This window comes from Hemitrygon akajei, chromosome 4 (assembly GCF_048418815.1).
Source record: "Hemitrygon akajei chromosome 4, sHemAka1.3, whole genome shotgun sequence".
In the NCBI taxonomy this organism is placed as follows: domain Eukaryota; kingdom Metazoa; phylum Chordata; class Chondrichthyes; order Myliobatiformes; family Dasyatidae; genus Hemitrygon; species Hemitrygon akajei.
The window spans coordinates 177,032,809-177,054,368 of record NC_133127.1 but is presented as its reverse complement, the minus strand read 5'-3'; the positions used below and the strand labels follow the sequence as shown (position 1 = coordinate 177,054,368).

The window sequence follows — 21,560 nt, the reverse complement described above, 5'->3', positions numbered from 1 at the left end:
TGCTAATTAAGGGATACATTAACACAACAGTATTCAGGCAAGTACATCCAATGCAATATCTACTTACTTTTCATAAGTCTGGATAGCTTGGCGAAGCCTCACTTTGTAATCTTTCAGGTTCACAGCCAATGGATTAATAAGTGTAATTTGCCTCTTGTTGCTGCTGACGTGAGCTAAAGGCAGCACCTGGATTAAATTGGGAATAATATCTCACTGTGACATACCCAAAGTATAATCGTCATTTTTGAAGAAATATCCACAGTCAAAATGGGTGAATAAGCCTTCAGGACAACACAAGCAGCAAGGTTTCGGATGAATACAAGAAGAGGTTCTGCAGATGCTGGAAATCCAGAGTAACACACATAAAACGCTGGAGGAACTCAGCAAGTCAGGCATCATCCATGAAGAGGAATAAAGGGCCAGCATTTTGGGCCAAGAACCTTCGTCAGTCGGCAATTAGGGGAGGAAAAACTCCAGACTGTGTAGAACACCGGACTGAAGTGTTCAAAAAGAATAGGAGGGCAGGAGACAGGAGAAGGGGTCAGCAGTGCGGGGTGGGGAATTCTTGCTTAAGAAGCGGGCTCAAAGGCGGAGGCAATGGAAGAACGGAAGAAGGGCCCTGATGAAAGGTCTCAGCCTTTATTCCTTCAGATCTTTATTCCTCTCCAGGGTTTTGGATGAACTGAAGCTTGAGAACAAGGTAACCAGCTGGGACAGCACATTAATAGCTACACTTTAGATAGTAAAGGCTTAGATGAGGGTTCCAGCAGCAGTTGAATTATCAGACAGAGAGAAGTTCACAGCACCCAATATTATTTATCTAATATAACTGTCTAATCCAAATACCTGTTAATCCAAGGAACATTCCCAAAAACTGGCTCAATTAACTTCTTTTATCTACCTCTCCACCTGTCAGAAATACTAGGTTAAACACTATGGACACAAGAGATTCTGTAGTTGCTGGAAATACTCACAAAATGCTAGAGGAACTCAGTACATCAGCCAGCATCTATGGAGAGGAATAAATAATCAATGTTTCAGGCCAAGACCTTACTCAGTTGATGAAGGGTTTTAGCCCAAAACGTTAACTGTTTATTTCCTTCGATAGATGTTTAATAGCTTAAACAGTGCTCAATTTTTGCAACCATAGGAGCAGAATTCAGCTATTTGGCCCTTCAAGTCCACTCCGCCATTTCATCATGGCTGATCCATTTCCCTCTCAGTCCTAATCACCTACCTTATCCCCATATCCCTTCATGTCCTGACTAATCAAGAATCTATCAACCTCTGCTTTAAATATACCAATGACTTGGCTTCCACAGCCACCTGTGGTGACAAATTCCACAGATTCTCCACTCTCTGGCTAAAGAAGTTCCTCACTTGTTGTAAGGAATTAGTACGTGCAGAAGTCTGGAATGAAACTGTGAAATTCAGAAGGAAACATCGTCTCATATGTTCCTCAGCAGCTCATAGACCCCATGAATAAGACGAAGTCGAGCTCTCACCTGATCAAAGACTTTGGATACAATATACTTGTCCAAGACTGGGACATACTTTGCAGTTTGAGGGACAGCAGTTGGTGCAAGAGCATCCATTATCGTGAGTCGCTTGGCGGTCAGGCTATTTGTCTTCAGCCACTGAGCCGAAGAAACATCCAGAGAGCTAAAATGATCAATAAAGGATGTTTCGTGAAATGATAGCTTCAAAAAGCATTTACTGTTGTAAAAATAAGCAACAGGTAGAACTCAGCTTCATGCAAGTGCACATGTCCTTTATTTGTCAACAATGTATTATTTTGCCAGCAATTTGTCAGTGGTGTACAATGGATACAAAAAAGCATCTAGGTAGTTGCATACACTCTTTGAAGTACACTCAATTACTACAAGTATCTAATCAGCCAATCATGTGGCAGCAACCCGATGCATAAAAACATGCAGACATCATCTAGAGGTTCAGTTGTTGCTCAGCCCAAACTTCAGAATGGGGAAGAAATGTGATCTTAGTGACTGACCGATGATTGCCGGTGCCAGACGGGGTGGTTTGAGTATCTCGGAAGCTGCTGATCCGGGATTTCAAACACAACAGTCTCCAGAGTTTACAAAGAATGGCGTGGAAAAAAAAAACATCCAGTGAGCTGCAGTTCTGTGGGTAAGAGTGCCTTGTTAACGAGTAAGGTCAAAAGAGAATGGCCAGAAAGGTTCAAGCTGACAGGAAGATGACAGTAACTCAAATAACCGCTCGTTACAACATTGGTATGCAGAAGAGCACCTCTGAATCCACAACATGTCGAATCTATTAGTAGATGGGCTACAGCAGCAGAAGACAATGAATATACATTCAGTAGCCATTTGGTAGATACAGGAGGTATCTAATAGAGTGGCCACTGAGTGTATGCACACATAGCAGTATTTCAGATGTTAATTATTTCTTTTGTTTTTAATTTATGACATAATAACATACAATATCTCTCATTCCCAAACTCACTCAGAACAAATATTGACAAAATACTTTCCACTTCAGTAACAGCTTTGACTGCTGTTGAGCCAGGGGTTTGGGGGATGCGCAGACTGTCACTGGCTGTGGAAACTGCCCTATCACTGAAGCCAACCACTTCAACAGGGAGTGGTGCTGCCCTCCTTTCTGCCTCCTTTGGCCTTGCCCATGTACCAGGAGCCAGGCAGAAACGACATGGCCCAGTGCACAGATCACCGGCAATCTTCTGGCAGCAGTTCCTCCCAGCCTACAACCAGAAACCAAAAGGTGCATTTTTAAAGAAATAAACCTAGATTTAAAAATAAAGAAAAAGGATTTGAACTCATTGATTATTAATGCAAAGTTATGACTTGCAGTTAAGTAACATAAACACAGTATTAAAACAGGAGATACACGCAGTGGCAACTTTATTAGACACCTCCTGTGCCTAATATAGTGGCCACTGAGTATTTCTGTGTGTCCGTGGTCTTCTGCTGCTGCAGACCATCCACTTCAAGCTTTGACGTGTTGTGCATTCAGAGATGCTCTTCTGCACCCCACTGTTGTAACAAATGGTTACTTGAGTTACTGTCACCTTCCTGTCAGTTTGAATGAGTCTGGCCATCCTCCTCCAACCTCTCTCAATAACAAGGCATTTTGCCCACAGAATTGCTGCTCACTGGGTGTGTTTTTGCTTTTCACACCATTCTCTGGAGACTGTTGTGAATGAAAATTCCAGGAAATCAGCAGTTTCTGGGATACTCAAACCACCCTGTCTGGCACCAGCAATCATTCAACAGTCAAAGTCACTTAGATCACATTTCTTTCCCCATTCTGATGTTTGGTCTGAACAACAACTGAACCTCTTGACCACGTCTGCATGCTTTTATGCATTGAGTTGCTGCCACATGATTGGCTGATTAGATATTTGCCTTAGCGGGCAGGTGTACAGGTTTACCTAATAAAGCGGTCACTGGGTGTAGAAATGGGAACAGACCATTCAACTACTCACACCCTTCAGTACAGTCACAGTTGTGCAATTACCACCCTCACTTTACATTGAAAACTGTCCACTGATTAATTGAAGGTAAGAACTATTTCCCACTGAAAGTCAAACCATGTCATACACTTGGTGATACCGAATGGGTAATGTTTACCATTCTGTCCACTGAGATAGTAATACATTTAACCTATTTTTATAGTGTTCATATATAATTGACATAAAAATAACTTCTGCAATTAAAAAAGCATTGGAAGAATTATTCTATGGCATTTTGTCTGCCATATTATTAATGTACACTTACTTTACAACCTGCCTTCCTGGCTCTATAGGTGCAGTTTCTGGTTTACTGAGGCCTGTGAGGGAAAGCATGAGAAGTCTTAAAGATGAAGATATCAATGATCTTTCAATTACATTCAGCATCACATTTAATTTGAAAAATCCACTGTGCAAAATTAACAAAAATAAGGCACAAGTTATATTCCTGGAAATGCTTCCTCAGTAAGAAAAAAAACAAAACGTGTTTATTGCAGAGGCCACATCTATTTAATGTAAATTGAATTTCAGAAGTCTAAGTAGAACACAAAGCCACAGATGCACGGAGTGTGTTTAGCATTATCAATCATGAATGAATTTAGCACTAAACACTTAGGTTTTGAGTGTCTCTTTAGCGTTTTGATTAGCACAATCGCTTTACAGTGCCAGCGATGACCGACTGAGGTTCGACTACTGCCGCTTTCTGTAAGGAGTTTGTATGATCTCCCCAGGCCCATGAGGGTTTCCATCAGGTGCTCTGCTTTCCTCCCACATTCCAAAGATGTATGGTTGGAGTTCATGCACTGTTGGCAGGTTATGTTGGCACCAGAAGTTTGGCGAAACTTGTGGGCTGCTCCCAGCACAGCCTCAGACTGTGTGGGTCATTTACGCAAAAACAACATCTGTCACAGTATGTTTTGATGAATACATGACAAATAAAGCCAATCGTCAAGCTCTTTAATGTCCTCAGCTCCCAGAAAGTGGCAACAAAAGTGTTTAGGGTAAAGAAGGTGTATGGCATGCTTGCCTTCATTGGGTGGGGGCATTGCGCGTAAACATTGGGAAGTCATGTTGCAGATGTATATAATTTTCATTAGGCCACATTTGGAGTATTTTGTGCAGTTCTGGTCACCAGGATGTGGAGGCTTTGCACAGAGAGCATAAGTTGTGACCAGGGTGTTGCCTGGATTGAAGAGTATTGGCCATAAGAAGGAGATGGACACACTTAGACTTTTTTCTGAGAGGAGATAAAATTATGAGGAGCATAGACAGAGCAGACAACCCTTTTCTCCAGGCAGAAATGTCAGAACTAAAAGGCATAGGGTTAAAGTTAGAGGGGACCGTTTGAAGAAGAATTGTGAGGTAATTCTTTCTTTATATGGAGTCGTAGGTGCCTGGAACATGCTGCCAGGGAAGCGGTTGAAACAGATATATAAAATAAGCAGCATTTAAGAGGAATTTCATGAAGTTTATGAACAGGTAGGGAACCGAAGCATGCAGACCACACAGAGGGGCTTTGTTTAATTTGGCCTCATGCTTGGCGGGCTGAAGGGCCCATTCCTGTGCTGTATGCTTTTCAGAATGGACTGAAACCTGCCCCATAAACTGCAGCCTTATGCTCCATTTAGAAGCGCATCACCCAAACAGCAGGGCACAAGCCCGAGGAAACTCTAACCAAGCTGCACTATGGTATAACCAGACCTCAACTTGAATACAGTGCACAGATCTGGCTGCCAAGAAACAAAGGAAATGCTTAGTCACTGGAGAGAGCGCAAAGAAGAATTCCAACAAGAATCACTTGCTACCACTTGGTGAAAAACCATAAATTAACCTTGTGCTGCTCACACTTTTCCAATGAGTAATTGTATTTTCAATAAAATCACTCCTGACTACTAGACAGGTATATGGAGGAATTTAAGGTGGGGGGTTATATGGGAGGCAGGGTTTAAGGGTCAGCACAACATTGTGGACCGAAGGGCCTGTACTGTGCTGTATTGTTCTACGTTCTACGTTCTATGTAATTGGTTATTCCTGGTACACAACCTCACTCATCAAGGAAATACATCCGAAATGTGGATTTATGTGGGTGAGCATTAGTTGAACATTACATTAGAGTCATGCACTGTATGTGTGTCCCTTTCATTCAATCTCCAACAAACAATTCTCTCTACCTCTGTATACTGTATGGCAGCTTCTCAGCTGGTCTACTATGTTCCTGAGTTGCACTGAGGGCAAAAAAAATATTTGTAATTGAGCAATAATTTGGTGGGGATGTGTCAGAGGTAAGTGTTTTTACACAGAGAGCGGTGGGTGTGTGCGAAGCAATGCTGGGGTGGTGGTAATGGCATATACTTTAGAGTCATTTAAGAAACTCTTAGCTAGGCACATGGATGACAGAAAAATGGAGGGCCATGTCAGAGGGAAGTGTTAGATTGATGTTAGAGTAGGTTAAAAGGTCGGCATAACATCATGGGCTACCCTCTTAACCTACCCTAATATCAATGTTCGATGATTTAACTTCTGATGGAAAACCTAATTCTTTAACTTACCATTCAGGACCTTCAATTCCTTGTTATAATTAGTCACAAACAACTCCTTGTTTTCTGGAAGCATCCATCCATCCAGCAAATTCTCATCGACTTTAACACCGTTACTCAAACTCCTAAGTAGGCTAGAATTTGTGTGTGCTATGAAGAAACAGTAATGATACTGTATTACTGACATTGCACAGGTATGCTAAATAACCACATTCAGGATGACAAAATGAAAGGTTGTGCTCTGGGGGTTAGGTTAAGAAAGATGGGGAGGAGTCTTGTGTGGAGGATACAAATGGCAATGAATGGTTTCTATTCAGTAAATTGTATATAATTGGATATAATCGTTGAAGTGTAATAAATATAAATGATTATTGCTCAAGAAAGTAGAGTTATCACAGGTCAACAAAGGTCTAAACATTTAACAACATTGCTTTTCCTTTGCTTTGAGTTACCAACAACAAATCTGGACTAATATATCTTTGGCTATTAATTAATCTCAACATTCAAATATATCTTCTACTGTTAATTTAACTTCAGAATCAGAATCAGAGTTAATATCATCAGCATATGTTGTGAAATTTGTTGTTTTTGTGGCAGCAGTACAATTAATTCATGATAAAAGAACATAAATTGCTATATATATATAGAGACACACATTCAATGAATCTCACTATTCAAATGTACATACTTCCCTAAAAATGTAAGGATTTAGATTCATTATAATTCTGAAAGAAGAAGAATAATGTCTCCAATGAATCATCCCTGTCACTACAATGTGTGAAGAGACAAATCATTATTTGGTGATCTAATGAGTCATAAGCGAAATGGACACTGCAATTCCACTGAACTAAAGAATTATGCCTTACCTGCAAGCAAGACTTTTTTCTTCTGAAGCTCCTTTGATTTCTTGGCAGTATTTGAACTGTAGATATGGTATCTGCCCCAGTGGTTTCTGTGTGTGGTAGGAACCCAATCCAAAGCTGAACGAGGTCTCAAAGGGCTCCTGGTATCTAAAGAATGGAGCCCAGCTGTGTTGTTGCTCCAGGCTGGTCTCTTAATTGGAATGTCAAGAGCAACACTGCAGTAAAGCAAATAACGCTATTTGTAAAATATGTTTTTAAGTAGAGAAAAAAATCAGATGCTGCTATGAAGAGAATAATGATGATTGGCAGGTTAGCTAAAATTTGAAAATATAAGGAGTATTAACCTGATGCGCAAGCACATTCCTTTGGTAAATATTAATAATATTAATTACCTCAGCAAGATCTGTATAAGCATTGCACTACATTGCACCAAAGCTCTTTGAAATCAGTTCTTCTACTGCCTGGATTTTAAAGGTGTTTGCAAATAATTCAAAATGCATTTATTCTGTTATTCACAATTCTGAAGAGCTTTGAGGTTAATGGCTCCAATTGATTCTACAAAGGGCTTACAAAACAGAAAGAGAACAAACTTCTGTTTACATTTTCCCCTTCATAACTTCAAAATGTTCCAAATTATTTTAGCGATTCTAAACAGTCTTTAAAAACATAAAAACTTAAAGAGGTAAGCACGGGAGTAGGTCAATGGTTTTGGCTGATCCTCTATTTCAATGTCTTGTTCCCGCACTACCTCCCTATCATTTGATTAATTTAACACTCAGAAATCTATCATGGCAAGGGAATAAATAGTCAACATTTCAAGCCAAGATCCTTCATTGGGGTCCTAATGAACATTCTTGGCCCAAAACATCAACTGTTTATTCCTTTCTATAGATGCTGCCTGACTTGCTGAGTTCCTCCAGCATTTTGTGTGTGTTACCCTGGCTTTCCAGCATCTGCAGAATCTCCTGTGCTTATGAAATCTAACACCCTCTATTTTGAATGAACTCACTGAGCCTTGCAAGGTCGAGAATTCCTAAAATTCACTGTCCTCTCAGAGTAAAAATTACTCCACCTTTCAAACCTAAAATGTCCTAACCCTTAATCCAACACTGCGATCTCTAGTCGTAGATTTCTCAGCCAATGGAAATATCATTGAAACATCCAACCTGCTGTGCTTCAATGAGATCTCATAACGTTCTTCTAAACTGTAGGGAACACCATCCCCGTCAAATCAATCACTCCTCAAACTGCGAATTCGCCAAGCCTGGAACCACTCTGGTATTTCTCCACTGCTCTCAATCTAAGGCAAAAATGCTTTTCCTTGAGTAAGGAAATCAAAACTATATGCAGCACTCTGGATATGGTCTCAGCAAGGTCCTGTGCAACAAGACTTGCCTGAACAATGGAATGGGATTCTTTAGATGCACGGTATGCGGCTCGTTGTCTCAACAAAAAGAGTAAAAATCAGTCCTCTCCTTGCTTTTGTAGCAGAGCTGGAACATATGTCCAGTCTCCTCACTGACAAGAATACAGCGACTTCGATAATGACTTAGAGAATAACACACACGAAGTGCTGGAGGAACTCAGCAGGCCAGGCAGCATCTATGGAGAAAAGTACAGTGGACATTTCGGGCTGAGACCCTTTGGCAGAACTAGAAAAAAAGATGAGGAGTCAATGTGTGAAAATGGGGTGAGGGGAGGGAGAAACACTAGGTGAAACCGGGAGGAGGGAGGGGTGAAGTAAAAAGGGGTGAAGTTGATTGGTGCAAGAGATACAGGGTTGGAGAAGGGGGAATCTGATAGGAGAGGATAGAAAGCCGTGGGAGAAAGAAAAGGGGGGAGGAGCACCAGAGGGAGGTGATGGGCAGGCAAGGAGATAAGGTGAGAGAGGGACTGGGAATGGGGAATGGTGAAGGAGAGTGGGGAGCAATTACTGGAAGTTCAAGAAGCTTACGTTTATGCCTTCAGATTGGAGGCTACCCAGACAGAACATAAGGTATTGCTCCTCCAACCTGAGTGTGGCCTCATCGCGAAGGTAGAAGAGACCATGGACTGACTTGTCAGAATGTGAATGCAAAGTGGAATTAAAATGGGTGGTCACTGGGAGATCGCACTTTTTCTGTAGGTGCTCACTGAACCGGTCTCCCAATCTGCATCGGGTCTCACCGATATACATAGGCCACACTGGGAGCACCAGATACAGTATATGACCCCAACAGCCTCACAGGTGAAGTGTTGTCTCACCTGGGAGGACCGTTTGGGGCCCTGAATTGTAAGTGAGGGAGGAGGTGTAGGGGCAGGTGTAGTACTTGTTCTACTTGCAAGAATAAGTGCCAGGTGGGAGATCATTGGGAAGAGATGAATGGACAAGGAAGTCGTGTAGGGAGTGATTCCTGCAAAAAGCAGAAAGTGGGAGGGGAGGGAAAGATCTGCTTGGTGATGGGATCCTACTGGAGATGGCGGAAGTTACAGACAATTATGTGCTGGATACAGAAGCTGGCAGGGTGACGGGAGGATGGGATGAGGACAGACATGCACGAAATAGAAGTGATGTGGTTGAGGACAGCATTGCTGGTGGAGGAAGGGAAGCCCCTTTCTTTGAAGAAGGAAGATAACGCCTTCATTCTGGAATGAAAAGCTTCATCCTGAGAGCAGATACGGTGGAGGCGGAGGGAATTAAGAGAAGGGGATGATGTTTTTACAAGTAACAGGGTGGGAAGAGGTATAGTCCAGGTAGATGTGAGAGTCAGTGGGTTTATAATAGACATCAGTAGATAAGCTGTCTCCAGAGATCGAGATGCCCGACCTGCTGAGTTCCTCCAGCATCTTGCTGTATTGCTTGGATTTCCAGCATCAGCAGACTTTCTTTTGTTCACATTCACCACTTCCGTAGGCAGCTTGTTCCACATTCCCACCACCCTCTGAGTGAAGAAGATTCCCCCTCATGTTCCTCTTCAACATTTCATTTCACGTTATACCTTTAAACCATGAACCTCTAGTTCTAGTCTTCACTGGATGTGTCCTCTGCATTCTTTTTCATTCAAAAAAGTATCCGTTTAGTTTCGGACATGGCATAGATATTTCACAGTATGATACAGCGAGGCACTATGTTAAAGCAGACAGGTGACAACAGATAGTGTTGGGCCACCGGCTCACTCGTCTAATTCTAAATTTAACTCTTTACTTTGGAGAACACATCAACACCTAAATGCCATGGTAATTCACCATATCAATAACTCTCTTTTAAGATTCTTGGGCTTACAAGAGAAATTACTATCCTTCAATTGCTTACTTACACCGCTGGCAGTTAGGGCAGCAATGAAGGTCCATCTCTGGACCTGACCTCTGGTGTTCAGGGCTTCTGTCATCATGTCGGTAGCTTCCTCTCAGTTCGCACTACTGTCAGTCATGTAAGTCCCGTGTGGAGTCTTGAGAATACCATCGCACTCAGGTGCAGAAGGATTCTTCATTGCTGTTTCCATAGCAGTTTTGTTTGACCAGTCAGGGTTGTCAGCCCTGAGCTGAACCCCCAACCTGGAGGGACCAGTGGGCTACTCTTAGTCTGGCCTCTACCCTTTGACCTGTTTGGCATGAGTGACCCTACCAAGAGCCAAAGCAAAAAGCCCTGACTCCAGCCAACATAGCTCTCTGAGTCATTGAAGCACACAAGCCTCCAAACCCAACGGCAAGGTTGTGGTCCTCTTAGAGGATCCCTCATTTAACCATGACGAATTATTTATCGCTGCATCCATTTCTTGTTTACACCAAATGTTCCTGTTAGCCTTCCTTGTTTCCTTGTCAACATTTTACTGCTATTGTTCCAATTTGACCATGTAAACATCCCACATAGTGCATTTTTATAAGATGGATCCTGGACCTCACAATCGTCCTTCTTTCGATTTTGCATCTTATTGTTAACCTGTAATAAAGCTGTTAAGCTTTATTCTGCGCTCTACTATTGCTTTACCTTGTTCAACCTCAATGCACCGTTATAATGAATTGATCTGCAGGAAGGGTAGGGAAGTCAAGGTTTTCACTATTTCTCAGTACATATGACAATAATAAAACAATTCTAAATCCTTGGCTTTCAATCCTATGTGACTCACAATGCAGAAAGTACTTCGCCTTAGAGAACGGTATTGATTCACAGTTTTTTAAACATTAGTTCAGTTTATATGGTATTAATGTTATTGTAGTCTAATTTAAAAAATCCTTCTCATGATCTTTCTGCCTATTATCAGTCTCCTGCTCTGTGCCCAAATTCGATATTGCCTGTAGCTGCCTCAGGGCAGGACTTAATTGGTGCTGTGCCTTCTCCTCTACATTGCTACATTGCCTCTCCTATCTGAGGTCAACCCTAACTTCTCAGGAGATGAAGGGTCATGATTAAGGGTCTCAGCCCAAAACGTCAACTTGTTAATCCTTTCAATTAATGTAGCCTGACCTGTTGAGTTCCTCCAGCATTTTGTGTGTGTTACTCTGGATTTTCAGCAGCCGCCGAATCTCCAGTGCTTATGCTCAGGAGATCCTCCAGCATTCCTCCACACCCCTGTCCAGGCTCCATTCCTCCCACTCTCCACCTCATTCTTCCCTGGAGCTCCATCATATCACGCTCCAGCCAATTGTACAAAACAGATTCCAATAGAGTAGGTGATCTTACCAGGGCCAAACAAGAAAACAAGCTGACTCATAAACACAAGGGATTCTGGAGACGATGGAATTCTTGAGCAACACACACAAAGTGCTGGAGGAACTCAGCGGGTCAGGCAGCATCTATGGAGGGAAATGAACAGTCAATGTTTCAGGTCAACATCCTTCATCAGCTATCACCCTCCCGATGAAGGGTGTCGACCTGAAACATTGACTGTTCATTTCCCTCCATAGATGCTGCCTGACCCGCTGAGTTCCTCCAGCACTTTGTGTGTGTTGAATAAATTGACTGCCTGAAGTAATTTTGGCAGACAATTAATGGCAGGGCAATACTGATAACCACAGGACAGTAAACATTAAACACCATTGTTACGACGCTGAAAAGATTCAAGCCTAACACAATGAACGTACTTGTTCTTTGGTCTGGACTCTTCACAGTTATTATACCAGTCCAGCATTATGCACTCTGCATGAAGTTTTTCCACCTTCTCCAAATCTTCCTTTCCCTTCTCAATCTCCTTCTTCAATAGGCAGATATCTTCACTCTGAAGAATTCAAATAAATATATTTACTTTACCAAGCACTGTTGCTGGCTAAAACAAAATTCAAATTCATCAGAAAGTGAAGAACAGCACTAAATTCACAGACTTAAAGATTCAAAGTACATTTATTATCCAAGTGTGCATACAAAACACAACTCTGAGATTCATCTTCTCACATGCAGCCATGAAACAAAAAAACACTGTGGAACCTGTTCAAGGAGGCATCGAACACCCAACACATTAAAAAAGAACAAATTGCTCCAACAGCAAAAACAGAGCGAACTGGAGAAGTTTTTTCCCTACTGCGGTCACTTTGCTGAACAGTTAACTGCCGGTTAACTGTCGGCTAACTATTACTTGGATTGCACTACCTGTATGTATAATCTATATTTTCATTTATATTTATCATTATTATTGTTATGAGCAGAGAGACAACATCTGCCAGAAGTAAATTCCTTGTATGTGCATAGGTACTTGGCGATTAAAGTCTGATTCTGATTCTGAACAACACGCAGTATATCAAACATCAAACCAGACGACCAGGAGTATTCAGTTTAGTTCAGTTCAGTGCCATGCTGCTAGCCCACTTTGAATTCAAAGTTCAAAGTAGACTTATTACCTACGTAAGTACTATATGTCACCAAGTACTACCCTGAGATTCATTTTCTTGCAGGCGTTCACAATAGAAAAATAAATACAATAGAACTGATGAAAAACTACACATAAAAACTGGCAAGGAACTAATGTGCAAAAGAAGACAAACTGCAAATGCAAAAAGAACAAATAATAAATAAATGTTAACCATAGGCCACCCCTAATTAACGGGGGAAACAAGTTCTGTCATTCATAGGGACAAATATATGTCACACTTTTGAGTTTAATATTATGAATGCTTGTTCAGCATTATCCATTAGTTAGGTGATTCGTAATTTTGTCATTAGCTGAAATTAAATAAATAACTCCTTAAACAGCAATCCTAGGAAATATATCAAAAGATTTAATCCATATACAGTTTGAGTATCCCTTATCCAAAATCCCAAAATCCAAAAAACTTGGAAATCCAGAATTTTTTTGAGCTCTGGCATGACGTCACAAATGGAAAATTCCGCAAGGCGATGGGAAGCTTCCCAGGCAATGCGGAGGTGTCTGCACATCACAGACAGCTCTGAAAAGTGACCTCATATATGTAATGAACATAAGTTAATGAAAAATAAAAAAACACTGCATGAAGCAGAAAACGAAGATCTCGATCGTTTATTGAAAGAATGGATTCATCAATGTCGGGGTAAACATATGCCTCTTAACAATATGCTGATCAAGAAACATGCAAAGATCTATTACCACAACAAACTGAAAATCAAAAGTAATTGTGAACCAGCAAGCTGGTTGCAGAAATTTAAGAAAAGGCACAGCATTAAGATTTTTTTAATTTAAAAAATTTTAAAGGTAGAGTCTCCATCTGCTGAAGATGAAGCAACAGAGAAATTCATTGATGAGTTTGCAACGATCATCACTAATGAAAATCTAACACCAGAACAAGCCTACAATGCTGATTGTTTTTATACCTTACATAAAATCTAAAACAAATCGCAGCATCGTAGGTGAAGACTGAAAACCTGCTTGTTGTTGTTCAACAGCTGATACAGGTGTTCTCCTGATGCTGTTGTGCTGCTTTTGTTACCCTGCACGCATTGTATTCTCATTATATTGATGGTATGTAATAACTTTTACTGTTAACTATATATGTGTGATGATCAAGTATACCGGTAGCACATAAACTCACATTCAGATATTATCCCAAGCTTTCTCATTATATATTCCAAAATCTGAAAAAATCCGAAATCCAGAACACTTCCACCCCAGGCATTTCGGATAAAGGGTACTCAACCTGTAAATAGTGTTTTGACGTCTCTTCTGCAGATATTTCTTCAAATAAAACAATCGTCATTCTAAAAAAATAGGTACTTCATATACCAAGGGCTGCATATTTAAATTCAAGCCTTTTTTTAAATACAGACATGCAAATGAATTAGTAACACAATTCACTGTCCCCCATTAACAGCTTGAATTCACACTGGCCTTAAGAAAAGAACTGTAAAACAGAACTATCGTAACGACAATGACAATGAAAAATCTCAATAGGACCTCTGTGGATCTTGTGCCTGCAGTGATTATATTGCTGGATAAGTAAACCATGGACATGGACTGCTAATCTTCTTGACATATGGTCATATTCTGTTGAGATTCTAAATGAAAAATTATTTTTAAAAGCTTGTAAAACAGTGAGCGTGAAACTATCAGTCAAAATGCTGCCACCTTCATAAAAATTCCTTGTGGAAGAAACAACCTCTCCTCACCTGGTTCAGCTTACACATGTCAATCTAAACTGTCCTTAAATGGCTCAGAAAGCTACTCAACTCAAGTACAATTAAGGATAAAGATTAAATGTTCACCTTCATAATGATGCCCACATGCGATGGAAGAATATAAGATCAAAGACTGGAGACTGCTTACCACGGCCTGCACAAAGAATCTCCTTGTTATATATCTGTGTTGCTGTACAAAAGGAAGCCTAAATTGCCTTCATTTCTGTTACATTTGCCAACCTTTGCGATGACGGTCAATAATAATCCAAGAACTGAATAAGGAAACATCTTTGCTTTACACAGTTTTACTGGAATGAATCAAGAGGAGTTATTTAGAATCATAGAGTCCTAGAAGACAACATCTTAGAAACGTTAACTGTTTATTTCCTTCGATAGATGTTTAATAGCTTAAACAGTGCTCAATTTTTGCAACCATAGGAGCAGAATTCAGCTATTTGGCCCTTCAAGTCCACTCCGCCATTTCATCATGGCTGATCCATTTCCCTCTCAGTCCTAATCACCTACCTTATCCCCATATCCCTTCATGTCCTGACTAATCAAGAATCTATCAACCTCTGCTTTAAATATACCAATGACTTGGCTTCCACAGCCACCTGTGGTGACAAATTCCACAGATTCTCCACTCTCTGGCTAAAGAAGTTCCTCACTTGTTGTAAGGAATTAGTACGTGCAGAAGTCTGGAATGAAACTGTGAAATTCAGAAGGAAACATCGTCTCATATGTTCCTCAGCAGCTCATAGACCCCATGAATAAGACGAAGTCGAGCTCTCACCTGATCAAAGACTTTGGATACAATATACTTGTCCAAGACTGGGACATACTTTGCAGTTTGAGGGACAGCAGTTGGTGCAAGAGCATCCATTATCGTGAGTCGCTTGGCGGTCAGGCTATTTGTCTTCAGCCACTGAGCCGAAGAAACATCCAGAGAGCTAAAATGATCAATAAAGGATGTTTCGTGAAATGATAGCTTCAAAAAGCATTTACTGTTGTAAAAATAAGCAACAGGTAGAACTCAGCTTCATGCAAGTGCACATGTCCTTTATTTGTCAACAATGTATTATTTTGCCAGCAATTTGTCAGTGGTGTACAATGGATACAAAAAAGCATCTAGGTAGTTGCATACACTCTTTGAAGTACACTCAATTACTACAAGTATCTAATCAGCCAATCATGTGGCAGCAACCCGATGCATAAAAACATGCAGACATCATCTAGAGGTTCAGTTGTTGCTCAGCCCAAACTTCAGAATGGGGAAGAAATGTGATCTTAGTGACTGACCGATGATTGCCGGTGCCAGACGGGGTGGTTTGAGTATCTCGGAAGCTGCTGATCCGGGATTTCAAACACAACAGTCTCCAGAGTTTACAAAGAATGGCGTGGAAAAAAAAAACATCCAGTGAGCTGCAGTTCTGTGGGTAAGAGTGCCTTGTTAACGAGTAAGGTCAAAAGAGAATGGCCAGAAAGGTTCAAGCTGACAGGAAGATGACAGTAACTCAAATAACCGCTCGTTACAACATTGGTATGCAGAAGAGCACCTCTGAATCCACAACATGTCGAATCTATTAGTAGATGGGCTACAGCAGCAGAAGACAATGAATATACATTCAGTAGCCATTTGGTAGATACAGGAGGTATCTAATAGAGTGGCCACTGAGTGTATGCACACATAGCAGTATTTCAGATGTTAATTATTTCTTTTGTTTTTAATTTATGACATAATAACATACAATATCTCTCATTCCCAAACTCACTCAGAACAAATATTGACAAAATACTTTCCACTTCAGTAACAGCTTTGACTGCTGTTGAGCCAGGGGTTTGGGGGATGCGCAGACTGTCACTGGCTGTGGAAACTGCCCTATCACTGAAGCCAACCACTTCAACAGGGAGTGGTGCTGCCCTCCTTTCTGCCTCCTTTGGCCTTGCCCATGTACCAGGAGCCAGGCAGAAACGACATGGCCCAGTGCACAGATCACCGGCAATCTTCTGGCAGCAGTTCCTCCCAGCCTACAACCAGAAACCAAAAGGTGCATTTTTAAAGAAATAAACCTAGATTTAAAAATAAAGAAAAAGGATTTGAACTCATTGATTATTAATGCAAAGTTATGACTTGCAGTTAAGTAACATAAACACAGTATTAAAACAGGAGATACACGCAGTGGCAACTTTATTAGACACCTCCTGTGCCTAATATAGTGGCCACTGAGTATTTCTGTGTGTCCGTGGTCTTCTGCTGCTGCAGACCATCCACTTCAAGCTTTGACGTGTTGTGCATTCAGAGATGCTCTTCTGCACCCCACTGTTGTAACAAATGGTTACTTGAGTTACTGTCACCTTCCTGTCAGTTTGAATGAGTCTGGCCATCCTCCTCCAACCTCTCTCAATAACAAGGCATTTTGCCCACAGAATTGCTGCTCACTGGGTGTGTTTTTGCTTTTCACACCATTCTCTGGAGACTGTTGTGAATGAAAATTCCAGGAAATCAGCAGTTTCTGGGATACTCAAACCACCCTGTCTGGCACCAGCAATCATTCAACAGTCAAAGTCACTTAGATCACATTTCTTTCCCCATTCTGATGTTTGGTCTGAACAACAACTGAACCTCTTGACCACGTCTGCATGCTTTTATGCATTGAGTTGCTGCCACATGATTGGCTGATTAGATATTTGCCTTAGCGGGCAGGTGTACAGGTTTACCTAATAAAGCGGTCACTGGGTGTAGAAATGGGAACAGACCATTCAACTACTCACACCCTTCAGTACAGTCACAGTTGTGCAATTACCACCCTCACTTTACATTGAAAACTGTCCACTGATTAATTGAAGGTAAGAACTATTTCCCACTGAAAGTCAAACCATGTCATACACTTGGTGATACCGAATGGGTAATGTTTACCATTCTGTCCACTGAGATAGTAATACATTTAACCTATTTTTATAGTGTTCATATATAATTGACATAAAAATAACTTCTGCAATTAAAAAAGCATTGGAAGAATTATTCTATGGCATTTTGTCTGCCATATTATTAATGTACACTTACTTTACAACCTGCCTTCCTGGCTCTATAGGTGCAGTTTCTGGTTTACTGAGGCCTGTGAGGGAAAGCATGAGAAGTCTTAAAGATGAAGATATCAATGATCTTTCAATTACATTCAGCATCACATTTAATTTGAAAAATCCACTGTGCAAAATTAACAAAAATAAGGCACAAGTTATATTCCTGGAAATGCTTCCTCAGTAAGAAAAAAAACAAAACGTGTTTATTGCAGAGGCCACATCTATTTAATGTAAATTGAATTTCAGAAGTCTAAGTAGAACACAAAGCCACAGATGCACGGAGTGTGTTTAGCATTATCAATCATGAATGAATTTAGCACTAAACACTTAGGTTTTGAGTGTCTCTTTAGCGTTTTGATTAGCACAATCGCTTTACAGTGCCAGCGATGACCGACTGAGGTTCGACTACTGCCGCTTTCTGTAAGGAGTTTGTATGATCTCCCCAGGCCCATGAGGGTTTCCATCAGGTGCTCTGCTTTCCTCCCACATTCCAAAGATGTATGGTTGGAGTTCATGCACTGTTGGCAGGTTATGTTGGCACCAGAAGTTTGGCGAAACTTGTGGGCTGCTCCCAGCACAGCCTCAGACTGTGTGGGTCATTTACGCAAAAACAACATCTGTCACAGTATGTTTTGATGAATACATGACAAATAAAGCCAATCGTCAAGCTCTTTAATGTCCTCAGCTCCCAGAAAGTGGCAACAAAAGTGTTTAGGGTAAAGAAGGTGTATGGCATGCTTGCCTTCATTGGGTGGGGGCATTGCGCGTAAACATTGGGAAGTCATGTTGCAGATGTATATAATTTTCATTAGGCCACATTTGGAGTATTTTGTGCAGTTCTGGTCACCAGGATGTGGAGGCTTTGCACAGAGAGCATAAGTTGTGACCAGGGTGTTGCCTGGATTGAAGAGTATTGGCCATAAGAAGGAGATGGACACACTTAGACTTTTTTCTGAGAGGAGATAAAATTATGAGGAGCATAGACAGAGCAGACAACCCTTTTCTCCAGGCAGAAATGTCAGAACTAAAAGGCATAGGGTTAAAGTTAGAGGGGACCGTTTGAAGAAGAATTGTGAGGTAATTCTTTCTTTATATGGAGTCGTAGGTGCCTGGAACATGCTGCCAGGGAAGCGGTTGAAACAGATATATAAAATAAGCAGCATTTAAGAGGAATTTCATGAAGTTTATGAACAGGTAGGGAACCGAAGCATGCAGACCACACAGAGGGGCTTTGTTTAATTTGGCCTCATGCTTGGCGGGCTGAAGGGCCCATTCCTGTGCTGTATGCTTTTCAGAATGGACTGAAACCTGCCCCATAAACTGCAGCCTTATGCTCCATTTAGAAGCGCATCACCCAAACAGCAGGGCACAAGCCCGAGGAAACTCTAACCAAGCTGCACTATGGTATAACCAGACCTCAACTTGAATACAGTGCACAGATCTGGCTGCCAAGAAACAAAGGAAATGCTTAGTCACTGGAGAGAGCGCAAAGAAGAATTCCAACAAGAATCACTTGCTACCACTTGGTGAAAAACCATAAATTAACCTTGTGCTGCTCACACTTTTCCAATGAGTAATTGTATTTTCAATAAAATCACTCCTGACTACTAGACAGGTATATGGAGGAATTTAAGGTGGGGGGTTATATGGGAGGCAGGGTTTAAGGGTCAGCACAACATTGTGGACCGAAGGGCCTGTACTGTGCTGTATTGTTCTACGTTCTACGTTCTATGTAATTGGTTATTCCTGGTACACAACCTCACTCATCAAGGAAATACATCCGAAATGTGGATTTATGTGGGTGAGCATTAGTTGAACATTACATTAGAGTCATGCACTGTATGTGTGTCCCTTTCATTCAATCTCCAACAAACAATTCTCTCTACCTCTGTATACTGTATGGCAGCTTCTCAGCTGGTCTACTATGTTCCTGAGTTGCACTGAGGGCAAAAAAAATATTTGTAATTGAGCAATAATTTGGTGGGGATGTGTCAGAGGTAAGTGTTTTTACACAGAGAGCGGTGGGTGTGTGCGAAGCAATGCTGGGGTGGTGGTAATGGCATATACTTTAGAGTCATTTAAGAAACTCTTAGCTAGGCACATGGATGACAGAAAAATGGAGGGCCATGTCAGAGGGAAGTGTTAGATTGATGTTAGAGTAGGTTAAAAGGTCGGCATAACATCATGGGCTACCCTCTTAACCTACCCTAATATCAATGTTCGATGATTTAACTTCTGATGGAAAACCTAATTCTTTAACTTACCATTCAGGACCTTCAATTCCTTGTTATAATTAGTCACAAACAACTCCTTGTTTTCTGGAAGCATCCATCCATCCAGCAAATTCTCATCGACTTTAACACCGTTACTCAAACTCCTAAGTAGGCTAGAATTTGTGTGTGCTATGAAGAAACAGTAATGATACTGTATTACTGACATTGCACAGGTATGCTAAATAACCACATTCAGGATGACAAAATGAAAGGTTGTGCTCTGGGGGTTAGGTTAAGAAAGATGGGGAGGAGTCTTGTGTGGAGGATACAAATGGCAATGAATGGTTTCTATTCAGTAAATTGTATATAATTGGATATAATCGTTGAAGTGTAATAAATATAAATGATTATTGCTCAAGAAAGTAGAGTTATCACAGGTCAACAAAGGTCTAAACATTTAACAACATTGCTTTTCCTTTGCTTTGAGTTACCAACAACAAATCTGGACTAATATATCTTTGGCTATTAATTAATCTCAACATTCAAATATATCTTCTACTGTTAATTTAACTTCAGAATCAGAATCAGAGTTAATATCATCAGCATATGTTGTGAAATTTGTTGTTTTTGTGGCAGCAGTACAATTAATTCATGATAAAAGAACATAAATTGCTATATATATATAGAGACACACATTCAATGAATCTCACTATTCAAATGTACATACTTCCCTAAAAATGTAAGGATTTAGATTCATTATAATTCTGAAAGAAGAAGAATAATGTCTCCAATGAATCATCCCTGTCACTACAATGTGTGAAGAGACAAATCATTATTTGGTGATCTAATGAGTCATAAGCGAAATGGACACTGCAATTCCACTGAACTAAAGAATTATGCCTTACCTGCAAGCAAGACTTTTTTCTTCTGAAGCTCCTTTGATTTCTTGGCAGTATTTGAACTGTAGATATGGTATCTGCCCCAGTGGTTTCTGTGTGTGGTAGGAACCCAATCCAAAGCTGAACGAGGTCTCAAAGGGCTCCTGGTATCTAAAGAATGGAGCCCAGCTGTGTTGTTGCTCCAGGCTGGTCTCTTAATTGGAATGTCAAGAGCAACACTGCAGTAAAGCAAATAACGCTATTTGTAAAATATGTTTTTAAGTAGAGAAAAAAATCAGATGCTGCTATGAAGAGAATAATGATGATTGGCAGGTTAGCTAAAATTTGAAAATATAAGGAGTATTAACCTGATGCGCAAGCACATTCCTTTGGTAAATATTAATAATATTAATTACCTCAGCAAGATCTGTATAAGCATTGCACTACATTGCACCAAAGCTCTTTGAAATCAGTTCTTCTACTGCCTGGATTTTAAAGGTGTTTGCAAATAATTCAAAATGCATTTATTCTGTTATTCACAATTCTGAAGAGCTTTGAGGTTAATGGCTCCAATTGATTCTACAAAGGGCTTACAAAACAGAAAGAGAACAAACTTCTGTTTACATTTTCCCCTTCATAACTTCAAAATGTTCCAAATTATTTTAGCGATTCTAAACAGTCTTTAAAAACATAAAAACTTAAAGAGGTAAGCACGGGAGTAGGTCAATGGTTTTGGCTGATCCTCTATTTCAATGTCTTGTTCCCGCACTACCTCCCTATCATTTGATTAATTTAACACTCAGAAATCTATCATGGCAAGGGAATAAATAGTCAACATTTCAAGCCAAGATCCTTCATTGGGGTCCTAATGAACATTCTTGGCCCAAAACATCAACTGTTTATTCCTTTCTATAGATGCTGC

At 40.6% G+C, this 21,560-nt stretch overlaps 1 protein-coding gene across 1 annotated transcript in view; it reads right to left on the bottom strand.

Moving 5' to 3' along the window:
• The window catches only part of LOC140726039 (von Willebrand factor A domain-containing protein 3B-like), a 185,189-nt gene that overhangs the window by 62,584 nt on the left and 101,045 nt on the right, over positions 1 to 21,560 (bottom strand). The window contains exons 16-26 of the mRNA XM_073041933.1: positions 20,666 to 20,877; positions 19,812 to 19,949; positions 17,531 to 17,582; positions 16,263 to 16,494; positions 15,260 to 15,391; positions 11,970 to 12,103; positions 6,912 to 7,123; positions 6,058 to 6,195; positions 3,777 to 3,828; positions 1,506 to 1,662; positions 68 to 186 (exon numbers count right to left, since the gene is read on the bottom strand). Coding sequence (XP_072898034.1) covers positions 68 to 186; positions 1,506 to 1,662; positions 3,777 to 3,828; positions 6,058 to 6,195; positions 6,912 to 7,123; positions 11,970 to 12,103; positions 15,260 to 15,391; positions 16,263 to 16,494; positions 17,531 to 17,582; positions 19,812 to 19,949; positions 20,666 to 20,877 — 1,578 coding nt within the window. The remainder of the gene's footprint in view (positions 1 to 67; positions 187 to 1,505; positions 1,663 to 3,776; positions 3,829 to 6,057; positions 6,196 to 6,911; positions 7,124 to 11,969; positions 12,104 to 15,259; positions 15,392 to 16,262; positions 16,495 to 17,530; positions 17,583 to 19,811; positions 19,950 to 20,665; positions 20,878 to 21,560) is intronic.